Raw genomic sequence first — 20,464 nt, 5'->3', positions numbered from 1 at the left:
TCCCTCACCATACCCAGCCGTCCCTCACCATACCCAGCCGTCCCTCACCATACCCAGCCGTGACCACTGCCATAACCTAATTCTCTAATATTTTCTTCATCCCAATGGCCCCATGACTCTGCCTCAGAAAACCCCTTTCATCTCTACGAACTTAAGTAGCTATTTTTGACGATGTCATCACTCGTTCTTAGAAGGGCCCTTAGAGATTTAGATGAAACTCCCCTGAAAAGCAGAAGAGTGTCAGAGGCAGAGAGGGTCGGCAAAATCTCCTTCGTGGCAGAGCTCTTTGATTTCTTGTGAGGTTAGTTTTTCCATATCAAAATTGCTGTGTCATCCACTGCCTCCCGGGTAATGCTGACAAGAGATCCGAGGGACGGATGATGTTACCCTTCCCTGCTGTGGACTGGCAGGCTCCTCTCCGCAACCCCTCGCTTCACTCTCCACAGTAAAGGCAGCACAGCACAGTGGGGAAATCCGTTTGTGTTCTCGAATGCTCCTTCAAGCCTGAATCATGTCAGGGGAGGGTTACAATGAGTTTTGTTGATAATAATATTGCAGCCTGTCTTATTTGAGCAATTAGAAATGCAACCAGATTCAGTAAGCTTACTTTTAAAAGATGCGGCCTTATCCAGAAGGGGCAGTGGCAGACAGCATCCGGTGAGAACATACTGAATCTTGGGCTCAAAGTAGGGGTCATTACATCCCTGGCAATGGGGCTGGTGGACAGCTTTCCTTTGTTCTGCCAACTTCTGCTTCTTGCCTTTCAGTAGCACTCAGGTCTGGCAGAGCCGGGGGGGGGCCCCCCCCCCCACGGGGGGAGGCGAAAGTAGGCGTGGCATGGGGAATTAACATGGTGTACATCTTTAAATGGCAATCCAGTACTCCTTCAGAATCTGCTGGTGAATTGAAGAGTTTCATTTGTCTGGATTTCCAGGAGGGTTGATGGTGGGGAAGGGTCCTGTGCTTATTAAACACACACAGAGAAACTACATTAAGAGCGTCTGTGGAAAACCATGGAATCCACAGATGCTGAAATAGGGAAGCCACATTGGGGTGAGCCTGGGCCTCTGTTTTCCCCTACATTTGGATTCTTAGGGAGTTGAGTTTGTGATATAGGTCCCCAGGAGTGCATGGAATTTCTTCAGCCAGGCTGCCACTGGAGAGACAGGTAGGTCCTCTTAGAGTCCTGTGAGTTCCCATCTAATGAGGAAAATCGTGACTGGGGAGATGGTTATGGGGAATGACACAGGCTCCTAGACAACGAGCTCCCTGGGGATAGGGACTGCATAGCTCACGTCTGAACTCTCAGTGGCCTCAGAGTGCTTGGTACATTTGTGTGCCAACTGAGTAGCAACAGTTCACGTCAAAAGATGTGCTGTTATTTACAAAATGATTTATGTGCCTTGCATGAAATCATCCTTAACAGCACCCAGACTTTAGCCCTGGAAGGTAGGTAAGGCTGTTTTATAGGTGAGGTCACAGCTGTGGTGGGTGTAGTAGTATCGTGTGGAGACTGCCCTTCCAAAAGGCCTGAGATATGAATAAGGATCAACTGAATACCTTTGGTTTCTGTATCTTATATCCGTGGTAGATGTGTTTTTTTTTTCACCTAAATCTTCTAGCACCAGCATTATATTATGCTGTTTGAAATTTATAATACAATTACATCACCGGGTCAAACAGGGGCTAGGCTGGGAAGTGGATGAATCTACATATAGTCTCTACTACAGATTTGGCATGATATCACTATTGTGCCTAATACAGTTTCTGGTCATTTCAATTAAGCAGATTGTAGCTTTATGGCCCTGGGACTTCAGGAAACCTGTGTTCAAACATTGCCTCTGCTTCATGAGAGCCTTGTTTCTGTTGAACTTCCGTGGCCTTATTGGAAATCAATGATTGTTTCTGATCTTCAAACTGTCATGTTGAGGAGACCTAAAGATTAACTTACTCAATAAAATGGTTTGAGATTGCAGGATGTGGAGAACTTGCAATAATTAAAACGCATGCTTCTGCACCACGCTGTGTCCTATTTTAACGTGACTACACAGCGCGCGAGGTAATTTCTTCGTGCAAGTTGTTGTCCTCCAACAATCCGCGTGATCATGGCGTTTCTGGACACAGGTAGGGACTGACTCCAGGGCAAGAGCCTCTAAACTGAAGCAAGTCAAGGGAGCTATCCTTTCCTAGCAACTGTTGCTATGCGGGGGTGTGGCATCGATGCGGGCAAAGACGCCCCGGCGGCCCCTTCCCCTCACTTGCACGAACTACATTTCCCATGATGCTCCGAGAGGGCTCCGTTGTGACGAAGGGAACAAGCGCAGACGGGGGCGGGGGGAAAGGGGGGCGCTATTCCTAAGTCGGTTCTCAGGCACCAGCAGCCGCCACGGCCGCCATGTTGGGCTGAGGCGATGACAGGAGGCGGCCGGGGCGTGTGGGATTGAGAAGTGGAGGAGGAGGCGGAGAGTCAGGGCTCTGAGGGGGAGCTGTTCCCAAACTAAGGGAGGAGCCCCCGGAAGACGCCGGGGAACGCAGCGAGGCGGAGGCGGCCGGAGCACGGACGCGATGCGGCCCGACCCGCGCGGCTGCGCTGAGGCGCCCGCGGCCTGAGCCCCCCGGCGCTGCGCTCGGTTCGGCTCGGCCCGGTTCGGCTCGGCTCGGCGGCCGGCGAGGTCGATGCCCTTGAGCGCGGCTGCGCGCTGCCCGGCAGTGCGGCCCCGCGGCGCGCGCTGAGCTTCTCGGCGGCCCCGGCCGCTCTCAGCTCCGCGCTCGATGTGTAGCCACATAGTTATCTGTACACTTCGTCGCCGGGGCTTTAATGAGGACCTGAGTCGCGAGCGCGTGTGAATCACCGCCTGGGCTGGGGAAAGAGGACGGCGCATTTAACCCCCTCCCACCCCGCTCCATGTCCGTGTGTCACTCGTTTCTGTCCACCTGGCGCGGCGGGTCCTGGAGCTGCTATTGCTGCTGACGATCGACTCCCCTCGCGCCTCTCGCCCCAGAAGCTCTTGTGCTCCCACGTAACTTCTACTTTTTTTTTTTCTTTTTCTTTTTTGGAAAAAGCTCAGCACGAACCGATCAGAATTGTGAAGGTTTTTTATTTTTTTCCGTAGCTCCAGCACTTCTGCTCTTGTTTTTGTTTTGTTTTCTGCGTAAACCTCTGGCCCACTCTCAAAAGGCAAGATGTCCAGTCATGTCCCGGCGGATATGGTAAGTGAACGATAAGTTCTGACGTTCGGATTGTATTGTGGTTTCCAATCTGATTTAATCGGAAGACGACGCTGGCGTCGGGGCGAAGGTTTCTGGGGCCCGAGGGTGGGGGAGAAATGGGGGCACTTCTGGAAAAGCCAGTCTACTTGGCTTTGGAGAAGTTGGCTCTTCTGCAGACCCCCCCCCTTTTTTTTTGTTTTTTTAGGAAGTACTGGTTTTTGGTGTGGTTTTGCTTCTTTTTCTTTTTTTTAAACCACTGGTAGTCACTGGTTCGGTTGTGTTTTCTAAGTCGCCGGAGGCAGGGAAATGCAGTGGAGGCGGAGGAAATTCCTTCCCGATTGCTAGAAGGCTCTGAAGGCTTGGATTTAAACGCTTCGGGAAAACATCAGGGGCTGTGTGGGCACGGCCGGGGACGGGTGCCGTGCTGGAAACCTAGGGTAGGAAGAGGCTGTCTAACTCAGTGACAGACAAGATCGTTCAGACGGAGGTGTACACTTGATACGTCTCAGGGACAGCGGCGCACCTCTTTGGAAAAAGTCTTGCTGCGAGCCCTTCGAAACGTCTAGCTGAAAAGCTATGCCAACTCGAGTTATTTAAATGTTTTTTCAATTCTAGGTTAATCGCGTAAGGGGTCCTTTTTAAAAATATAGATATTGTTAGGTTTCTTGGTACCAAGTATTTAAGAGTTTTGCGTTTTAGGTTTTTGTTTGTCTATTGTTTGTTTTTAAGCCAGTTAAGCATGTTTATTGAACCTGGATCACTGGGCGTTGAGAACTGGAAACAAAAAGTGCTCTTGTTTATTGAGGCTTTTTCCTTTGGTTTCTAAATGTTAGGGTTGTGAGTGTGTTGACTGACAGTTACTGTGTAGCCTTACAGTGCTGAGGGGTGGGTTTGTAGGCGTGTAGGACTGCACTTTGCAGTCCTGAGGGCAGACATAATGCAGGTAACAGGGAGATGAATAATCCTGTTTCTGAAACAATCAAAGTTAATGTAATCATGCTCACTTATGTCAAGTTGACATTTGAATGGGTGTGTGTATTACAGTGCAAAACCAAAATTGAACTTTGCTAGTGGTTGCATTTTTTAAATGTCAAATATTTCTATGGAGGGATGGCCTGTTTTAACTATTTTAAAAAGAAAAATTACTCTAAATTGTGTATTTTGACCTTAGTTTAAAGATATTTTGTTTGTTTGATTTTCCACTTAATATGCTATTCAAATGCAAAGGAACCACTGGGTCCGCCTCCCGGGTGGCCACACCACTCTCTGCCTTTGCTTCCGGAGTCTTTAAACTCTGTCCTTTTAACTGTTCTTCCTTCTTGATGTGTTCTGGGGGAACGGTCTCCTGCCTGCCTGAGTGGCTGCCAAGGTTCCCTTTACACTATTCTTGAAGTTGCCTGGAGAGGTCTCTACACAGAACTGCAAATGCTTCTTCCTCCGTTTGATGAGTGATCTGTGGCCTCATAGCCTCCAGCAAAGATTTGCTCTTTGTAAAGCCTCCATTTTATATCATCAGCACAGTGAAGGCTACACCCACCTGAGTGCCATCTATTCTGTCAGAGAAGTTGTAATGAAATAGATGTGTGTAGTTAAAGCCGTGCCACTACTTTCTTTGGGCCCAGTGATAAAGAAAAAGTAAAATGTACAGCATTAGCCACGCATTGAGGTGATTTGGGGAATGCCATCTCCGAAGGTTGGAATTGGGATTGGGGGACTGAATGAAGTAGGGGCAAGGTTTTATTAATAGCTGCAATTACAAACTGTAACTACTTGTCTGTCTGAAATTGTGTGTTAAGGCCTTGATGACTCAGTGGTGCTTTGAGATCCCTGATTAAAGGTGATATGCAAGGGCAAAGCAATATTATGTAATAAACATAGAATGTCTTGTGATGCTCCTCAGAGGTAGCCTGTGCAGACTTCCAAGTTCTAAGTGGGATTTGTGTCTCGTATTCACCTTACTGGACGATATGATTGCTTGAGAAAATCCTTTAAACAACCATGTTTCTATTACTTAAATTTTAGTTTTCTGTCAGAAGGATTTTTGTTTGATAAGCGTGTAGAATTCTCAACACACATATATATACATATGTATATATAATGTTAAGTGCTGCCTTCTTAGAAGTTGTTCATAGCTAAACTCCTCATACCAAAAACTGACAATTTGAGTTTGCATTGGTGACTTGTAGCGAGAATTGTTTACCACTTTATGCTTTTGAAAGCCATCTCTTCAGGAGCACAGATGTTTCCACCAAGTAACATTTCCTTGCAGCCTGACTCTAAATTGATTAGGATGTGAACTGTCAAAGGCCTGGACTTGCAAGTGCAGAATTGCCTTTCTGTTAGGTGTCATAATATGAACCTTTCAAGTGTTGACAGCTCTCCCCTGTGCTATTTAGAAACAAATGTTCTTCTGCTCCTTTAAGTCTTAATGGTGCTTGTCAGCCCTGGAAACATCCTGCCCAGGAGGTGGGGTGGGGTGGGGCTCTGATGTTAGAACCCCTGCCCTGTTTCATTTGCAGTAATTCCTTCCAGACGGATGATAATTGCTAACTCAATTGACATTTGGATAAAGTCTTCCTATGGCTATGATTGTGGCTCATTTTGTGACCGCTCTTTTAACACTAGTTTTAATTTTGTGAGTAGGGTTTTCTAAGATTTACTTTTAAACATTAAGTAAGTTTTTGTTTTGCTGTAAAAAACTTCTTTATCCAAATTTAGAAGGATAAAGTGTATCTGTGATTAATGCATTTGTTGCACCTTCAATACAATAATTTGCAAGAAGCCTTTTCACCATTCTGCAGTATACACACGCACACACGTGTTCTAGAAACATAAGTGTATTTACAGGAGATGCTGATTTTTCTTCTTTGTTAATAGTGATTGAGTTGGAAATACATTTACTAGTATATCAGTGTAGCAACCTGTGTGTGGAAAAAATCTGAAAATATTGGAGCAAAATTTCATTATAATACATCATATTTAAACAGTTTCCTTTACGTTTTTTAAAACTGAGTTCACAATTTGTGGTCTTCCTTGGACTGTAGTCATTATGTCTGTGTAGTGACTTGTGGATGACCTGTGAGGGAGACAGGTGGAGAAGGTGATGAGAATGATGATCTCACTCTGAATTGGGAATGGTCTCAGCACGTTGACTATGTTCATAAAAGTGTTTCTTCGTTTGGGAGACAACTTAGGACTTTGGACTCGAATTGCACTTTATGGCTTTAGGACATTCATTACATCAAAAACCTATCTGTCAACTACCTGTGAGCCGGGTGTAGTGGTGGACATCTTTAATCCTAGTGCTCTGGAAGCAGAGGCAGGAAGATCCTGTGAGTTCAAGGCCAGCTTGGTATGCAAATAAGTTTTAGGCTAGCCAGAACTGTACAGTGAGACCCAGTCTCAAAAGCAGGAAGATAGAGACTATGTGCAGCGAAGCTGTCTGAGGACAGTGAGGTGCGCTGTTCTCTAAAGCAGCTGGTGCTCTGCTTGGTAGGTTGATGAAGCAGGTACTGATCAACAGTCTGTAGTCTGGGGGCAAAAGGTCTGGTGGCAATTTTTTTTTTCAGTACATTTCATATGCTTCATAAAATACTTAAATTGTAATGCTTGGTTTATTTCTTCTAGTCATGAAAGAAATATTTCTGGAGCCCTCTAGTGGGCAGGAAATAACTAAAATAAATTTCCTTTCAGTGTGAACTTTGATCGTTTCCTAAGTTAACATAAAATGATGTGTGAGGAGGACCCATGCCAGAATAGGATCCAGAAAACAAAACTGTCACTATGGGGAAAGTATCCTGAGATGAAATGTGGATTCCTTCCTTGCTTACAATTCCTTTCTCGTTTTCTTTCTCCTGCCATAAACACTGTTTTTTCTCTGTTGAAGTCCAGAGGGACTTTCAAGCTAAGGAGCTGAAGAAGTACTGCTTGTGTGTCTGTGTGACTTGATAATAAGGCAGTCAGCAACATCTCTCTGTTGAATGAATCTCTGGTTGTTTTATTTGACTGTGTATGATGCCCAGAGTGGAACCCAAGTGGATTTTAGTTTGTTTTAGGCCCAAGTTGACTTTCCTTTCTCTGAATCGTTTTCCTCGGTGCTTTGGTGATAGTCTTACACTTGGTAAGGTGTGAAGACAAATGTCCTAGATCTGTTATGTCTTCCATGGCTTCTAAATCAGAATTGGTGTTTAAAACTGTTGAGAGACATTTTGACTCATGAAATGGTAGTGTGTGTGTTACTTAGAGGAAAGGAAAAGTGTCCCACACATGCTTGTAGTAGGAAGTTTATGCTGCCTGCTTTGAGTATTTGAGTATGGAAAATGTGCTGTTAAATATTAGAGCTGAGATGTTCTTCTATTAGTGATAAATGGTACTGACTATAATAGTCTTCCTAACATGGAGGGCTCTTTGACTTTTAAGTTCCTTTCTTCATTATAGCCTGGGCAGGCACCATGGGTCGTTTTGAATTGGTGACTTTTTCCCAGTTCATGAAGGTTGTGTTTTGAAATAACTGGTGTGATGGTTTTGGGTTGTTACTTTGTTAAAATAGGATGTGTTGTGCTTACTTTAACTTTCACTGTTTCTGTCTTTTTAAGTACTAGCTATGTTGCCCAGGCTAGCTTCACACTGGTAATCCTTCGGCCTCAGTCTGACTACTGTGATTATAACGTGGGCCTCAAGCCTGTCTAGCTGAGCTTTAATGGCTTAGGGCCAACATTTTGAATGCTGTCGACTCTGTTCTGAGTTTACTGCAAAGACTGTAATTGCACACTTCTGTATGTAAATGCCAGGCCCTGAGTTTTCTGCTCTTCTTGGATCACTGGTTTATAAAATGAAGTGAGGCAAATCTGCCAGAGTTTGAAAATAAAAATATTAGAACTTGCTTGCTGTCTGTGTATATTCTGGCCCCACAGGGTGGGTGAGCTTTCCTGCCCCACCCCCACCCTCACCCCCTTCCTGCCGTCTAGATTAACTGTGAATGGAGTTTGCTGAGGAAGGTGTAAGAATTCTGGGATGAAGCCAGGCAGTGGTGGTACATGCCTTTAATCCCAGCACTTGGGAGGCAGAGGCAGGCAGATTTCTGAGTTCGAGGCCAGCCTGGTCTACAGAGTGAGTTCCAGGACAGCCCGGGCTATACTGAGAAACCCTGTCTCAAAAAAACAAAAAAAACAAAAAAAAACAAAAAAAAAGAATTCTGGGATGAGGTAGCAGCACCTTGAGCTCAGAGGTTTTGTGTCTGATCCGTTGTGCCATCCAGTTAATAGAACTGCTATTGACTTAGTATAGAGATGATGGGGAGAGCTTTATTTTCAAAGACTTTAAATCCCAAGTGAGAAAGTACCTGCTGCTCAGAAAAATCCAGTGCTGTGGAGAGACCATTCCAAGAGCGTGTTTAAATATTGCCTATCTGTTGAAAGGGCTTCTCTGCAAAAAATTCCAGTGAATTTGACTCATCAGAAGCAAAAGACAAAGTTAGTTTGCAAAAAAAAAAAAATGATATTCAGAAAAGTTAAATTTTATTTAATTCACAATTTTATAAATTCACAGTTTCATTAGGTAGCTGACTTCTAACATAAACATAGTTGGTAGTAGAATGGAAAGTATCGTGACCTGGTAAGCTAATGGGTGATAGATATATCCTACTCTGGATCTGTGCCTCCTTGTGAGATAGGCTTTTCATTTTGCCTTATGAAAGCTCTTAAAACCCCATCAATAATCCTGGCCAAAGGGAAGCTGAGGCAAGATGATCACCATAGGTTTGAACCTAGCCTATCTATGAGACCTTGTCTCAAAAACCAGAACAAATAAAATAACAATAATGAAAGAAAGATCAATGTCAAAATAAATTTACCTTTCCTGCTGGTAAGCTTATTTTAAGAACAAGAGAGGCATGTTCAGAAACAGCACTCTTATTATTCCAATATTTTTAGTGATTACAAGATTAAAATAGACTCATACTTAGTTCATAGATAAAGTAACTCAAGTATTTTACTTTATTTGTATAGCTCTGTGAAGTGAGTAGTGTGACTTATGGATGGATGTACACATGTTGCAAGTCTTTGAGGAATGGTATAGTGCAGAAGCCAGCCTAATAAGTGACCAAGCCCAGGCGTTTTAGCTGGTGTTTGTTACGTAGTTGTTTTGTTTTGGGTTTTATTTCTTTTTGTTTGTTGATTGGTTGTTTTTTTGGTCAGTATGCTTGCCTACCCTTCTCTGTTTATGGTTGCTGACTAAAATTTGCTGGGGATGTAAGTAAAAATCAAACTTTCTGTAGTATAATTCACATTAAGGAAGAGCAAATGATGTATGAGCAAGTTGTTCAGGAGTCTGTCTTCAGTAAAATAAAATGTTGTCTTTAGTTCATGGCCTTGGCCTATCTTTGGTTGCCTAGTGCTCAGTACACCCTAGGTTCAGAGAGAAGGAAAAACTTGAGGTCTCACAGCTAGGAGCATGGAGTCATGAAGGGAATTTTCATCCAATGGCTTCCTGATGGGGATTCTGTGCCTCCCCGAACCAAGCAGACAGACACTGCTGAGGTACTTGGGCACATCTTCCTACTGGTGCCTTAGATTCCTTCTCAGATCTTTCTTTGAGACACTACTGATTGTTCAGAGTTGAGATGAGACCCTAGTTATGCAGCTTTGTGGCATGTTTGGTGATTTTGAGATTGCTATGGCTTTAGAGAAGCCTGCTGCATCACTAACTGCTGGATTGGGGGCTTCCTTTAAGCATATGGGCACTTTGAGTCTTTTTTTTTTTTTTTTGAGACAGGGTTTCTCTGTGTAGCCCTGGCTGTCCTGGAACTCACTTGGTAGACCAGGTTGGCCTCAAACTCAGAAATCTGCCTGCCTCTGCTTCCCAAGTGCTGGGATTAAAGGTGTGCGCCATCACTGCCCGGCCACTTTGAGTCTTCTTATGTTCACATTTGTTACACAGTAGACCGGAATCCCCGTACAGGTGCCTCTCAGAATGCTTCATGTGTGTAGCACATAGGATGCCGTGTATGCTGAGTGCTCCCAAGCCTTTTGCTTCTATCCTCATGCTGGAGCTGCTTGTATACAATGTAGACTATTGACCTAGTCAAACCTACTAGCATTTTTTAATGGTCTCTCTTCTCTGGGCAGTATTCCATGACTGGATTTACTTTTTGTTTTGGTTTTGTTTTGTTTTGTTTTGTTTTTTGGCTTTTTGAGACAGGGTTTCTCTGTGTAGTCCTGGTTGTCCTGGAGCTCACTCTGTAGACCAGGCTGGCCTCGAACTCAGAAATCCGCCTGCCTCTGCCTCCCAAGTGCTGGGATTAAAGGTGTGCGTCACCACTGCCCAGCTTGAATTTACTTTTTGTAATGACTAGCTTTTAAGGAGAAAATGTTCTTTCTGGTAAAGAAAGCTGTTGAAGGTCAGCATTATATCTCAGCAACATTTTACTATATCTAGACAAAATATTCTTGTGATATGTTTGATTTTCTTTAATAGGAAGGTACAATTTTGCTTTAGAAATACTTGGTTTTTTTATGCAGTCACATAAACATCATCCATACAAATAAGGATAAAACCACATTGTAATTTTAAACTGATTCTAGAAAAATGCCAGTTACTTAACTAATTGTATATTCGCAAACATCGTTTTGTTTTATTCTTTGCTGCTGTAAGTCTAGAGAACACATGCACAGTGAAGGAGTGGAGGAGACTGGGAGGAGTGGGGAGAGGCCTAAGCCCTTTCTTAAGTCCCCACCTCACCACTGCCACATTAGGGATTGAGTTCCTAACACCTGACTCTGCAGGCATACTCAGACCACAGCAGGTATGTAAAACCTGTGGGGACCAGTGGTATTATGACTATTCTCAAACATGTCTTCTGTCTTGTGAGTAGTCCTTAAAATAAAGTTCTTAGGAATGTAGTTGTTGTGCCAAAATATAGTTCAGTTATTGAAGTCATAGATGGAAAGGTACCAATTTCATAATTAAAAACAAAACCAAACCCTTGACCTTCCAGTTGAATGTGACTATTTCACTATGCCCTATCTCGTCTCGATTCTCTTTGACTTTTGGTTTAAGACCAGGTCCAGGTCCCTGGTGTATCTGGTTAGCCCAGGCTAGCCTGGATCTCCATCCTCCTGGCTCAGCCTCCTGAGTGCTTGGATTAGACTCATGTGCTACCACAAATAGCTGCTTTTTCTTTTTAAAAAAATACTTTATTTATAGATTTGCTTCTTAATTTTATATGTGCATTTTGTCTGTGTGTGCACCAATCACAGCCCTGCCTGGTATCTGAGGAGGTATCGTTGGAACTCTGGAAACTGGATTTCCTGATAGTTATGAATGACAATGTGGGTGCTGGGAATTGAACCTGGTTCTCTGCAAGAGCAACAAAGTGCTCTGAGCCATCTCTCCAGCCACATTTTTTAGTATGCTAGCTTATTCCTCACATCAAATGCTTACAATTTTGTTCATAGAAAAAGTTGATTAACAATTTTCATTTCTTGTAAAAATCTTTGGCAGATCTAGGTGTCAAGATTACATTGATCTCATAAAATGATCTGGGAAACGTATCGGAATTTTTTGGTAAGAGTTTTTGGGTATTGATTTTATTTCATCTGTAAATGTTCCAAGGAATTCACTAGCAGGACCACAGGACCAGCTGGGCTTTTTTTTTTTTTTTCCTGCAGATTATTGGTGAGGTTTCTCAGCACCTACAGGGCTGTCTGCATTCTTATTATGTCAGGTTTTGCTTTTTCAGGGTTCTGACAGGTTACCTGAATCCACCTTAACTTGAAGTTTTTCAGCTGGTCATGTTGGTGACCCCTGCTTTTAAAACTTATCTGCTTATTAGTAACCTGTGTCTCCTTATTTCGGTAATTTCAGGAAGCCAACTTCAAATTCATCTTCTGCTAGTTTCTATTTTATCTTTTCCCTTCTACTTTAACAGAATTTACTTGCTGCTCTTAAGTCTTTTGTCCATCGCCATCCCTCTCATCTTAGTAGGTGTGTTAATTTGTGTAGGAAAACTCCCTCTAAATAAAAAGTTAGCTAGACTATGTAAGCTTAATTTATGTTCTTTTTTTTTTCTTTTTCTTTTTTTCTTTCCAAGACAGGGTTTCTCTGTATAGCCCTGGCTGTCCTGGAACTCACTCTGTAGACCAGGCTGGCCTCGAACTCAGAAATCCGCCTGTCTCTGCCTTCCAAGTGCTGGGATTAAAGGCGTGCGCCACCACTGCCTGGCTAATTTATGTTCTTTTCATTATTGCTTGATTCAAAACATTTTAAATTTTCAAAAATAATTCACAGTGCTTTAAGACTTCCACTGTCCTGTTTGTGTTGACCCATGGGTTACTTAGAAATGGGTTATTTAAACATTGGGGATTTCCTACCTGTGTTCTGTTATTGACAACGTTTCATGCTGCTATTACCTGAGGCCTGGACGTCATGGGACCATGACATCACAGATGGGTTATTTGTTGAGACCTACCTACTGTACAGTTTTTGAAACCTGGGTGTGATAGTCCCTTTATATCAACTAAGTCAAACTTACTAATCATGCTCAGTATAGTATATCTGTATTGACTTGCTCTGCTTTTGTGATTCTGGGTTCGAACTCAGGCCTGTGGCATGTTAGGCAGCCACTGAACAAGCTGTTCCTGTAGCTTCCTGTTGACCTTTCCCCCCTAACATTCAGTTGAAAGAAGTACATTGCACTTTCCAATTCTGTGCTGACTGTGTGATCTCTCATTCTCTCAAATCTGCCTTGTGCGTGTGAGGCTGGGTTGTTGCCTGAGAATGCATTCCTGGGTGTTCCACTTCCTTGTGGGAGCCGTGGTCTTCTCACAGCCTTCGCCATCATTTCACTTTCATGCTTTGCTCTGTGACTATCTTTGGCCTAGAACTGACTCTCTGTATCACCCAGTGGGCTGTGCTGTTACAGCATGATAACTGATTTATGTCTTCTCTGTCTTCTACTCCCACTGTCAGTCCTTCCTGTTTCTTGCTTCCTGTTAGAAAACATGTTCACTCCATTCCTTAGTGTGTTTCTTAACAGTCTTTCTACTGGTCTTTACAGCTTACACTAGAGATGACCATGCTCTTAGCTTTACTTGGGCCTGGGGTAAAGTTATTGTCATCACTCAGGAAAAAGGAAGGGCTTTACTCTGTCTTAGTCCCATCCACTCCTCTTTAACTCTTTGGTTTATTTTAAACCAAAGACATCATTGTTGTTGAAAATAATAGTAACAGTGATAATAACAATAATGCTGTTGTTTAGATAGTCAGTACTTAGATTATCCTAACAGTTACACTCTGGGATTTAATATTCCCACAGCATTTGCATCTGGGTGATTTTTCTTTCACTTAACAAACTCCTCTCAGTGTTGTTTTTTGTGTAATGAAGTCTCTGTGCAAATGTGCATTTTTCTTCATCTTTAAATTTAGGCTCTGTAGCTTGAGCACCCTCAAGGTGGCTAGTTCCCAGTACGTTTGGCCTCCCTTCCTGAACCTTCTGTCAGCCTTTGTGCCTCTTGTCCTTTTTATGGCTAGAATTTCTCTTTGCTGCCTTTGGGATTATTATTTGTCATTGGTTTTTAGGCCTTATGATTTGTGTAGAGCTTTTTCTGGTGGTTATTTTGTAGTTTGTAGATGCCTTCCTTGAATTTGCCATTGTCTTGCCACCTTTAGTCACTTGGGAACTTCCCTAGTGTGTGCTCTCACTCTGTTTTTAAGACAGACAGTCTTTGTTGCTTTAGCTAGTCTTAACCTCATGATCTTCCCTTCTCAGCTGAGTGCTGGCTTCATAAGCATTCCTATATAAATACACATACACTATGTGTATTCAGTTGTCTTCATTCCCTTTTAGATTTGCCTTATACTGATGTTGGGTCATTTCATGGTTTCCATTGGTCCCCCACCCCTGTGTCAGTTTGGATATTTTCTGCTAACTTGTCTTCTGATTCATTTATCTTTTCTTTCCAATATCCAGTTACTAGATTTTTTTTTTAATGTTTGAAGTCCTAAAGTGCATGAACATTCAGTTTGTGTATGTTTTCTTGGATACATTACTCATTGTTAAGAAATGTTTTTAGGCCGGGCGGTGGTGGCGCACGCCTTTAATCCCAGCACTTGGGAGGCAGAGGCAGGCGGATTTCTGAGTTTGAGGCCAGTCTGGTCTACAGAATGAGTTCCAGGACAGCCAGGACTACACAGAAAAACCCTTTCTTTAAAAACCAAAAAAAAAAAAAAAAAAAAGAAAAGAAAAAGATATGTTTTTATTCTCTTGTTTTTTATTATCTGATTGTTTTTCCTTGGATTGTGATGGGAAAAAAATGAAGCTCTGAATGACAGTTTCTCCAAGTAGGAGCTTATCTGCTCACTTAGAAGTTAGAGGCATATTCTCACATGGACTTTTCTGTGGTTGAGATACGAATGTGGCCAGATTCAGCTTATTCTGATAGCTTCCTATCTGGTGCGTGGCCCTCTCAAGGTCTGAGTTGAATTTTGAAGTATCTACCAAGATGTTTCTTGTGGGTAAGTTCTAGATTTTTAAGAACAGTGAGGCCAGATGAGAACCCTTCTTAGCTTTGTTTTTAGCTTCTTTGGGATTTCCTGATTTTCACAGTGCTGTGATTCAGCATATGACTTGAAGACAAAGGTTGAGTGGGTGTCAGCCTTGCTACTTTGAGGATCCCTTTTACCTGGGTTCCTTAGTTCCTGGATAGTTTGGTAGTACAGAATCCCAGGGTTTGTCTCTGTGTACCAGTAAGATGGATTAAGCTCTCTCTGGCTGGCACCTTTCCTAGTCATTAGCAAGTGCCCAAAGAAGATGGCATCTTCCCATGCCCTTGCCGGTGCCTTCTCTCTGTCTTCAAAGAGCCAAATTATCGAGACAGGGATGGTCATAGTATGTTATAGTTGTTTTTCAGTGGAAAGTTGTGCTTCCGGCTTTGTTTACTACTAATTTAAAGTGATCTCATTTTCTTCCTCATTAATTTGGACAGCAAACATTTTTAGATGCCACTGTGCTGGTTAAAGTCTGTCCATAGTTGGAGCCAATTATTTTCCTGCAAGTCTCTTAAATCAGTTCCCTTACGTTGTTCTTCCCACCTTCAGCCTCCATGAGACTTCTGTTACTGTATGCCTTGCATCCTTTCTCCAGATTTTCTTTTTTGAAAACTTCTCATTATCTGGTTGTTTTGCTTGACAGTGGCCAGGTCTTCATTCACTGGCTAATGGGACCAGGCTCCCAGCCAGGGAAGCATTCAGACTTCGGCAGTTTGGGTTACGGTCCCGTCTCATGTCTTACAGTTGCCCTGCTTGTCCACAAATCTTGCCCTTTTCCTGTCTTTCTTTTCTTTCCTCCTTGCTGTCTAGTCTTCCCTTTCAGCCTAGTCTTCCCTTTTGGCCTAAAATGTGCCTCTCTTTTCCTTTGTGGTGTTAGTTTCTCAGTGCTGTCTAGTGTCATCAGGCACCACACTTGGTATGGCCTTCTTTGGAGAGACAAGAAAAACACCAGTGTGGCAGAATGTTTTTTCCCTTTGGTGGTATAAAGCACCAGAGGGACAGTACTAACATTCTGTCTAGACGTTGGCATCTTTGGTTCTGATAATTCAGGGATATGTAGGCAACAGTTACAGCATTACTTGCTGTGCAAGGCTGCATGAACAAAGTTGTCCACAGGTTGATGAAGGATAGGAATATTATTCATTGGTTACAATTCATAGTAGGCACCACAGAATCTGTTGCTCTCATAAATATTGTTATTTTAACCATTGCTGTTTCCTCACTGGAGAAAGTATACTATTTAAGGACAGAGATGGCTTATTTTTCTGTGTCCTTGCCTGTGCCTTGCACAATACTGTTAATCCCAAAGATGTGAGGAGAAAGACCACAGACCCAGCTCATCGTGGCCAAACTAATAAAAGCAAGCTTTTTTTAAAATTCCTGTGCAACTGCTGCCTTCCCCCTAAGGTGGGTTCAAGAGGTCAGCATTGGATATAAGGAGGTTTTTATAGCTTGAGTAGGGGGTTTACAAATGGAGGATTTGGAGGGCAAAATAGGTGGGGTTAGAATGTAAGCATAACAGGAGCAGAATGTAAGCATAACAAATTGGTTATGAGGGTCTTCTGAAACAGAGACATGGTTGCAAGGTGGTTGGAACAAGGTAGTCATAGTAACAAGTTGTCAAGGTGTCCCTAACAACCTTTTGGAAGGAAGGTAGAAGCAATATGGTCATTACAACTTTTTGAAACAAAGACATGGTTTCTGTTTCCTGAAAAAGGCAGTATAGAACTATTTGTAGTTAAGGTTACAAGTAGGACATAGCCCAATCCTTGAGAAACAGATTTAGTCATAAACAGGGATAAACCTAGTTTGTCTTTATTATAAGATGGCTTTTTAGCTGAAGATGGAGGCTGGCTGGTTACCAGTACCTAGTCCAGTACCTAGCACAGAGAATATTCAAAAATGTTGACTAGCCCTGTAGCTCTGTGCAGTAAGCTAGCCACTAGTCACCTGACACCACTGAGAACTTCTAGTGTGGTTAGTGTGCCAGAGGACCATATTTAACTGAAGTAGAAATAGATACATGTAGCTAGTGGCTACTTTGTCGACAGGATAGTAATACCCTACCTTTCCAATGAAGTGAATGGACTTATATGACTTTAGTGTGTGTGTGTGTGTGTGTGTGTGTGTGTGTGTGTTTATGTTTACAGGTGTGCATGCATCCACATGTTGAGGCCAGAGGTTTGGAGGTCTTCCTAAGTCTCTATGTTACTTTTGAGATAAGGGCCTTTCACTGAACTTGAAGCTCATCCATTGGTTACACTGGATGGGCAATGAGCTCTAGGGAGCTACCCATCTGTTCCTCCCAGTGATGGAGTTGCAGATTCATTCTACTGTGCATAGCTTTTATACAAGTGTGGAGGAGCTGAACTCAAGTCCTTATGTTTGCATGGCAAGCACCTTACCCTCAAGCCAGTTTTCCAGCTAATTCCCGAAGCCTTGTACCATTTCCCCTAATTTTAGCTATATACATAGTCTGTCCTTATTTCCTGTGTGCATTTAAATTTCATTGTCTTATTGTCTTATTCTAATTTATAACTAATTAGAAAAACAATAGAATTATTATAAAACAAAACATTTTAAAGAGAATCTTGTTTATGAAATTCTGTTTCTTAGATTGGAATGCTGTTAATGCTTTCCCTCTCTACCATTTAAATTGTGTGTGTGTGTGTGTGTGTGTGTGTGTGTGTGTAAACGTACATGACTAGTGGTGTATTTTGAAGTCTAGGAAAGTCTTTTTTTGTTGTTTTTTTTGTTGTTGTTGTTTTTGGTTTGTTTTGGTTTGTTTTGGATTTTGGTTTTTAGAGACAGGGTTTCTCTGTGTAGCCCTCACTGTCCTGGAACTCACTCTGTAGACCAGGCTGGCCTCGAACTCAGAAATCCACCTGTCTCTGCCTCCCAAGTGCTGAGATTAAAGGCGTGCACCACCACTGCCCAGCTTAGGAAAGTCTTAAAGATGCAGTTTAATGTTCTGTCTCTTTGCAGGCAGTGTATATTCATTCATGATAGGAAAATCTTTTAGTTTTTATTGGGGGAATTCTATCTACAGCATCTGATATGATTGTCATTGATTACAAACATTTTGTAATTTTACTTTAGTAATTATTTTTAAAAGATTGTAAATATTTTTAATTATATGTGTGTATCTGTATTCAGTATGATTAGTACAGGTGCCCATGGAAACCAGAAAAAGGCACTGGGTCCCCTAGAACTGAAATTACAGGCCACAGAAAGCTATCATATGGGTTGGATCCTTTGCAAGAGCAGCCAGTGAGCCATCTGACCTAGAAAGTTTAAAGTTAGATTTACCAGTCAACTTTGGAAGAATGGCTGCGATTTAATTATTTATCCCAACAACTGTGATTATTATGAAATAACTTAGTATAGCGCTCTCTCTCTCTCTCTCTCTCTCTCTCTCTCTCTCTCTCTCTCTCTCTCTGTGTGTGTGTGTGTGTGTGTGTGTGTGTGTGTGTGTGTGTGTGTTCCTTTTCTGTGTCACAGGTGAGGTGTTCCATTGTTCTCTATGGTCAGTTTAGTGGAATAGGGAGGCTCTTTCTGATGAAGCTGGTGTTATCAAATACATATCTTGTTATTAGGTTAAGGAAATGGTAAGCATAGCATTTCATTACAGATCCTTTTCCTACCTAAGTCTTCTTGCCTTGTGTAACTTTCAGCAATTAAATACAGGTCAGTGAGCAGGGATTATTGATGGGTCAGCTGAGCACTAGTCTAAGTGTATTATACATGGTAACTTCATAAAAGTGTCCTACAGTTCTCTGAGGTAGTATTGCCCTGATTACAGGTAAGGAAGCCAAAATGGGACTTTTAAACAATTTACTACTCCCTGAAGAAGCCAGGATTTAAACCCAGGCATGGTTTTCAGAGCCTGTAGGACTCAAGAAAGGTGTACTGCACTATTTAATAGGAGGAACATAGAGGTTGGGGCGATGCTGTACACTGTGACCTCAGCGTGGACATCTGAGCATGGAGGGCTAAGGACTCATCTAACACAAATGCAGCAGCTACAAGCTCAACTCAGGGTCTTTATGTAACATTTGGTCAACCTCACTGCACATATCACGGCCATAGCCTAATCTGTAGGTTTTAGCGCTATTCGTAGGTAAGGCATTAGGACGGCAGATCAAGAATAGAGTGGAAAATAGCTCATATGAAAAAAGGTACACGCCTTTAATCCCAGCATTTGAGAGGCAGAGGCAGGCAGATTTCTGAGTTCGAGACCAGCCTGGTCTACAGAGTGAGTTCCTGGACAGCCAGGGCTACACAGAGAAACCCTGTCTCGAAAAACCAAAAAAAAAAAAAGAAAGAAAGAAAAAAGGTACAAATAGTTTTGAATGTTGAACACAATTTCAAATAATAGGAACCATGAATGGAAAACCAATGGGTTGCAAGAAATTCAGAACATTGGTTCTACTGTGAAGAGGCTGAGGGCCTGTCTCCCAGACTGTTGATCCTGTTCTACCTCTTTGTGGGTGGCACACATACTGCTGTCACTGGGAACGAAGTTAGAAAAGCCTTCACCCAAAGCAAGGAAGTAGCCTGTGTTAGTGCTGTGAGAGGAGACCTTATCAGGCTTTAGCCAACAGTGTAGCCAAAACTTTGTGGGACTCTCGAGATTTATCCTTGTAGCTTCCTGTAGAAAAGTTTGGAGTGGGGATGGCAAAAGTGCTTATTGTCCTTGAGTTATCCCCTGTGCCAGGTCTCAGATCTTGCTGTCCATTCCTTGACGTTAATGAAAGTTGAGTATTCTGAGTGAAAGGGCACATCTCTGGATTCTCTCTGAGTTGTTTCTAATTTGCCAATATGGTTCTTTTCTAACCTTTTCTTTCTTTTTTCTTTCTTTCTTTCTTTCCTTCTTTTTTTTGTTTTTTACAAAAAATGATGGCCTTTTTGATGGAAGGATAATTTTGAAAAATGAACATAAAAAGAAAACTGACAAAATACATGATTATATAACTATGTTAACTATTATTATATATAATATATATATACATATATAATTATTTTTAAAGCATCCATAATTCCCTAATCATGCCTTAAAAGTCATCAATATTAATATTATCAAGATTTCAAACACAAAGCTTATAGAGTCACTGTTACACTTTCGTGTAGCATTTTGAAACAAAAGCTTTTACAAATGGAACACTCAGGATTGTTTTTAAATGGCTTCTGTTTTGTGAACACTAAGAAAGGGGAGAGCCTTACAGAAAAAATTTTGAGAGTCTTGGGTTTTATTTAAGTCTTGCTGTGTGAGTATGCAAACTATTAACATACTAGCTGTTAGTGTTGAACACAAACACATTTGTAACATACATGTTGTATGAAATAAACACTTTTAAACTATGGCAAGGTTAACAGTTACAAAAAGTGCATCATTGTTTAGAAATAGCTCTTGGTCAGAGAAATAGCCTTAAAATGATTGATCGGCTTTCTTTGAGAACTCATTAGGCTTCTCTCTTCCTTTTTTATTGGCAGGGAAAGGAAGGAAGCAAACAGTGTTTATACTCTGGTCAAGTGACCTAAACCTCCTTTCCTTTGCTCTATAAGAGATTAGCTGTTTCTTAAATAATTGATGTGCAGTGTCTCTGAATTCCTGTGGTTTGAAGGCTTTACAGATATTAACTTTCTCTTCCTGACTGAAAGGATGTGTGTGATAGTATCCTTTCCCCCTCGGTTTAAATTTAGATGTCTT

At 42.1% G+C, this 20,464-nt stretch overlaps 1 protein-coding gene across 1 annotated transcript in view; it reads left to right on the top strand.

The window, feature by feature from the left end:
* Window positions 1–2,726: 2,726 nt before the first annotated feature.
* Ubl3 (ubiquitin like 3) overlaps window positions 2,727–20,464 on the top strand; it is a 49,232-nt gene continuing 31,494 nt past the window's right edge. Inside the window, exons 1-2 of the mRNA XM_028779832.1 lie at window positions 2,727–3,020; window positions 3,114–3,210. Coding sequence (XP_028635665.1) covers window positions 3,184–3,210 — 27 coding nt within the window. The 5' untranslated portion in view covers window positions 2,727–3,020; window positions 3,114–3,183. The remainder of the gene's footprint in view (window positions 3,021–3,113; window positions 3,211–20,464) is intronic.

Source organism: Grammomys surdaster, unplaced genomic scaffold (genome assembly GCF_004785775.1).
Source record: "Grammomys surdaster isolate TR1022 unplaced genomic scaffold, NIH_TR_1.0 362, whole genome shotgun sequence".
NCBI classification, from domain to species: Eukaryota; Metazoa; Chordata; class Mammalia; order Rodentia; family Muridae; genus Grammomys; species Grammomys surdaster.
This window is presented reverse-complemented; position numbering and strand designations above follow the sequence as displayed.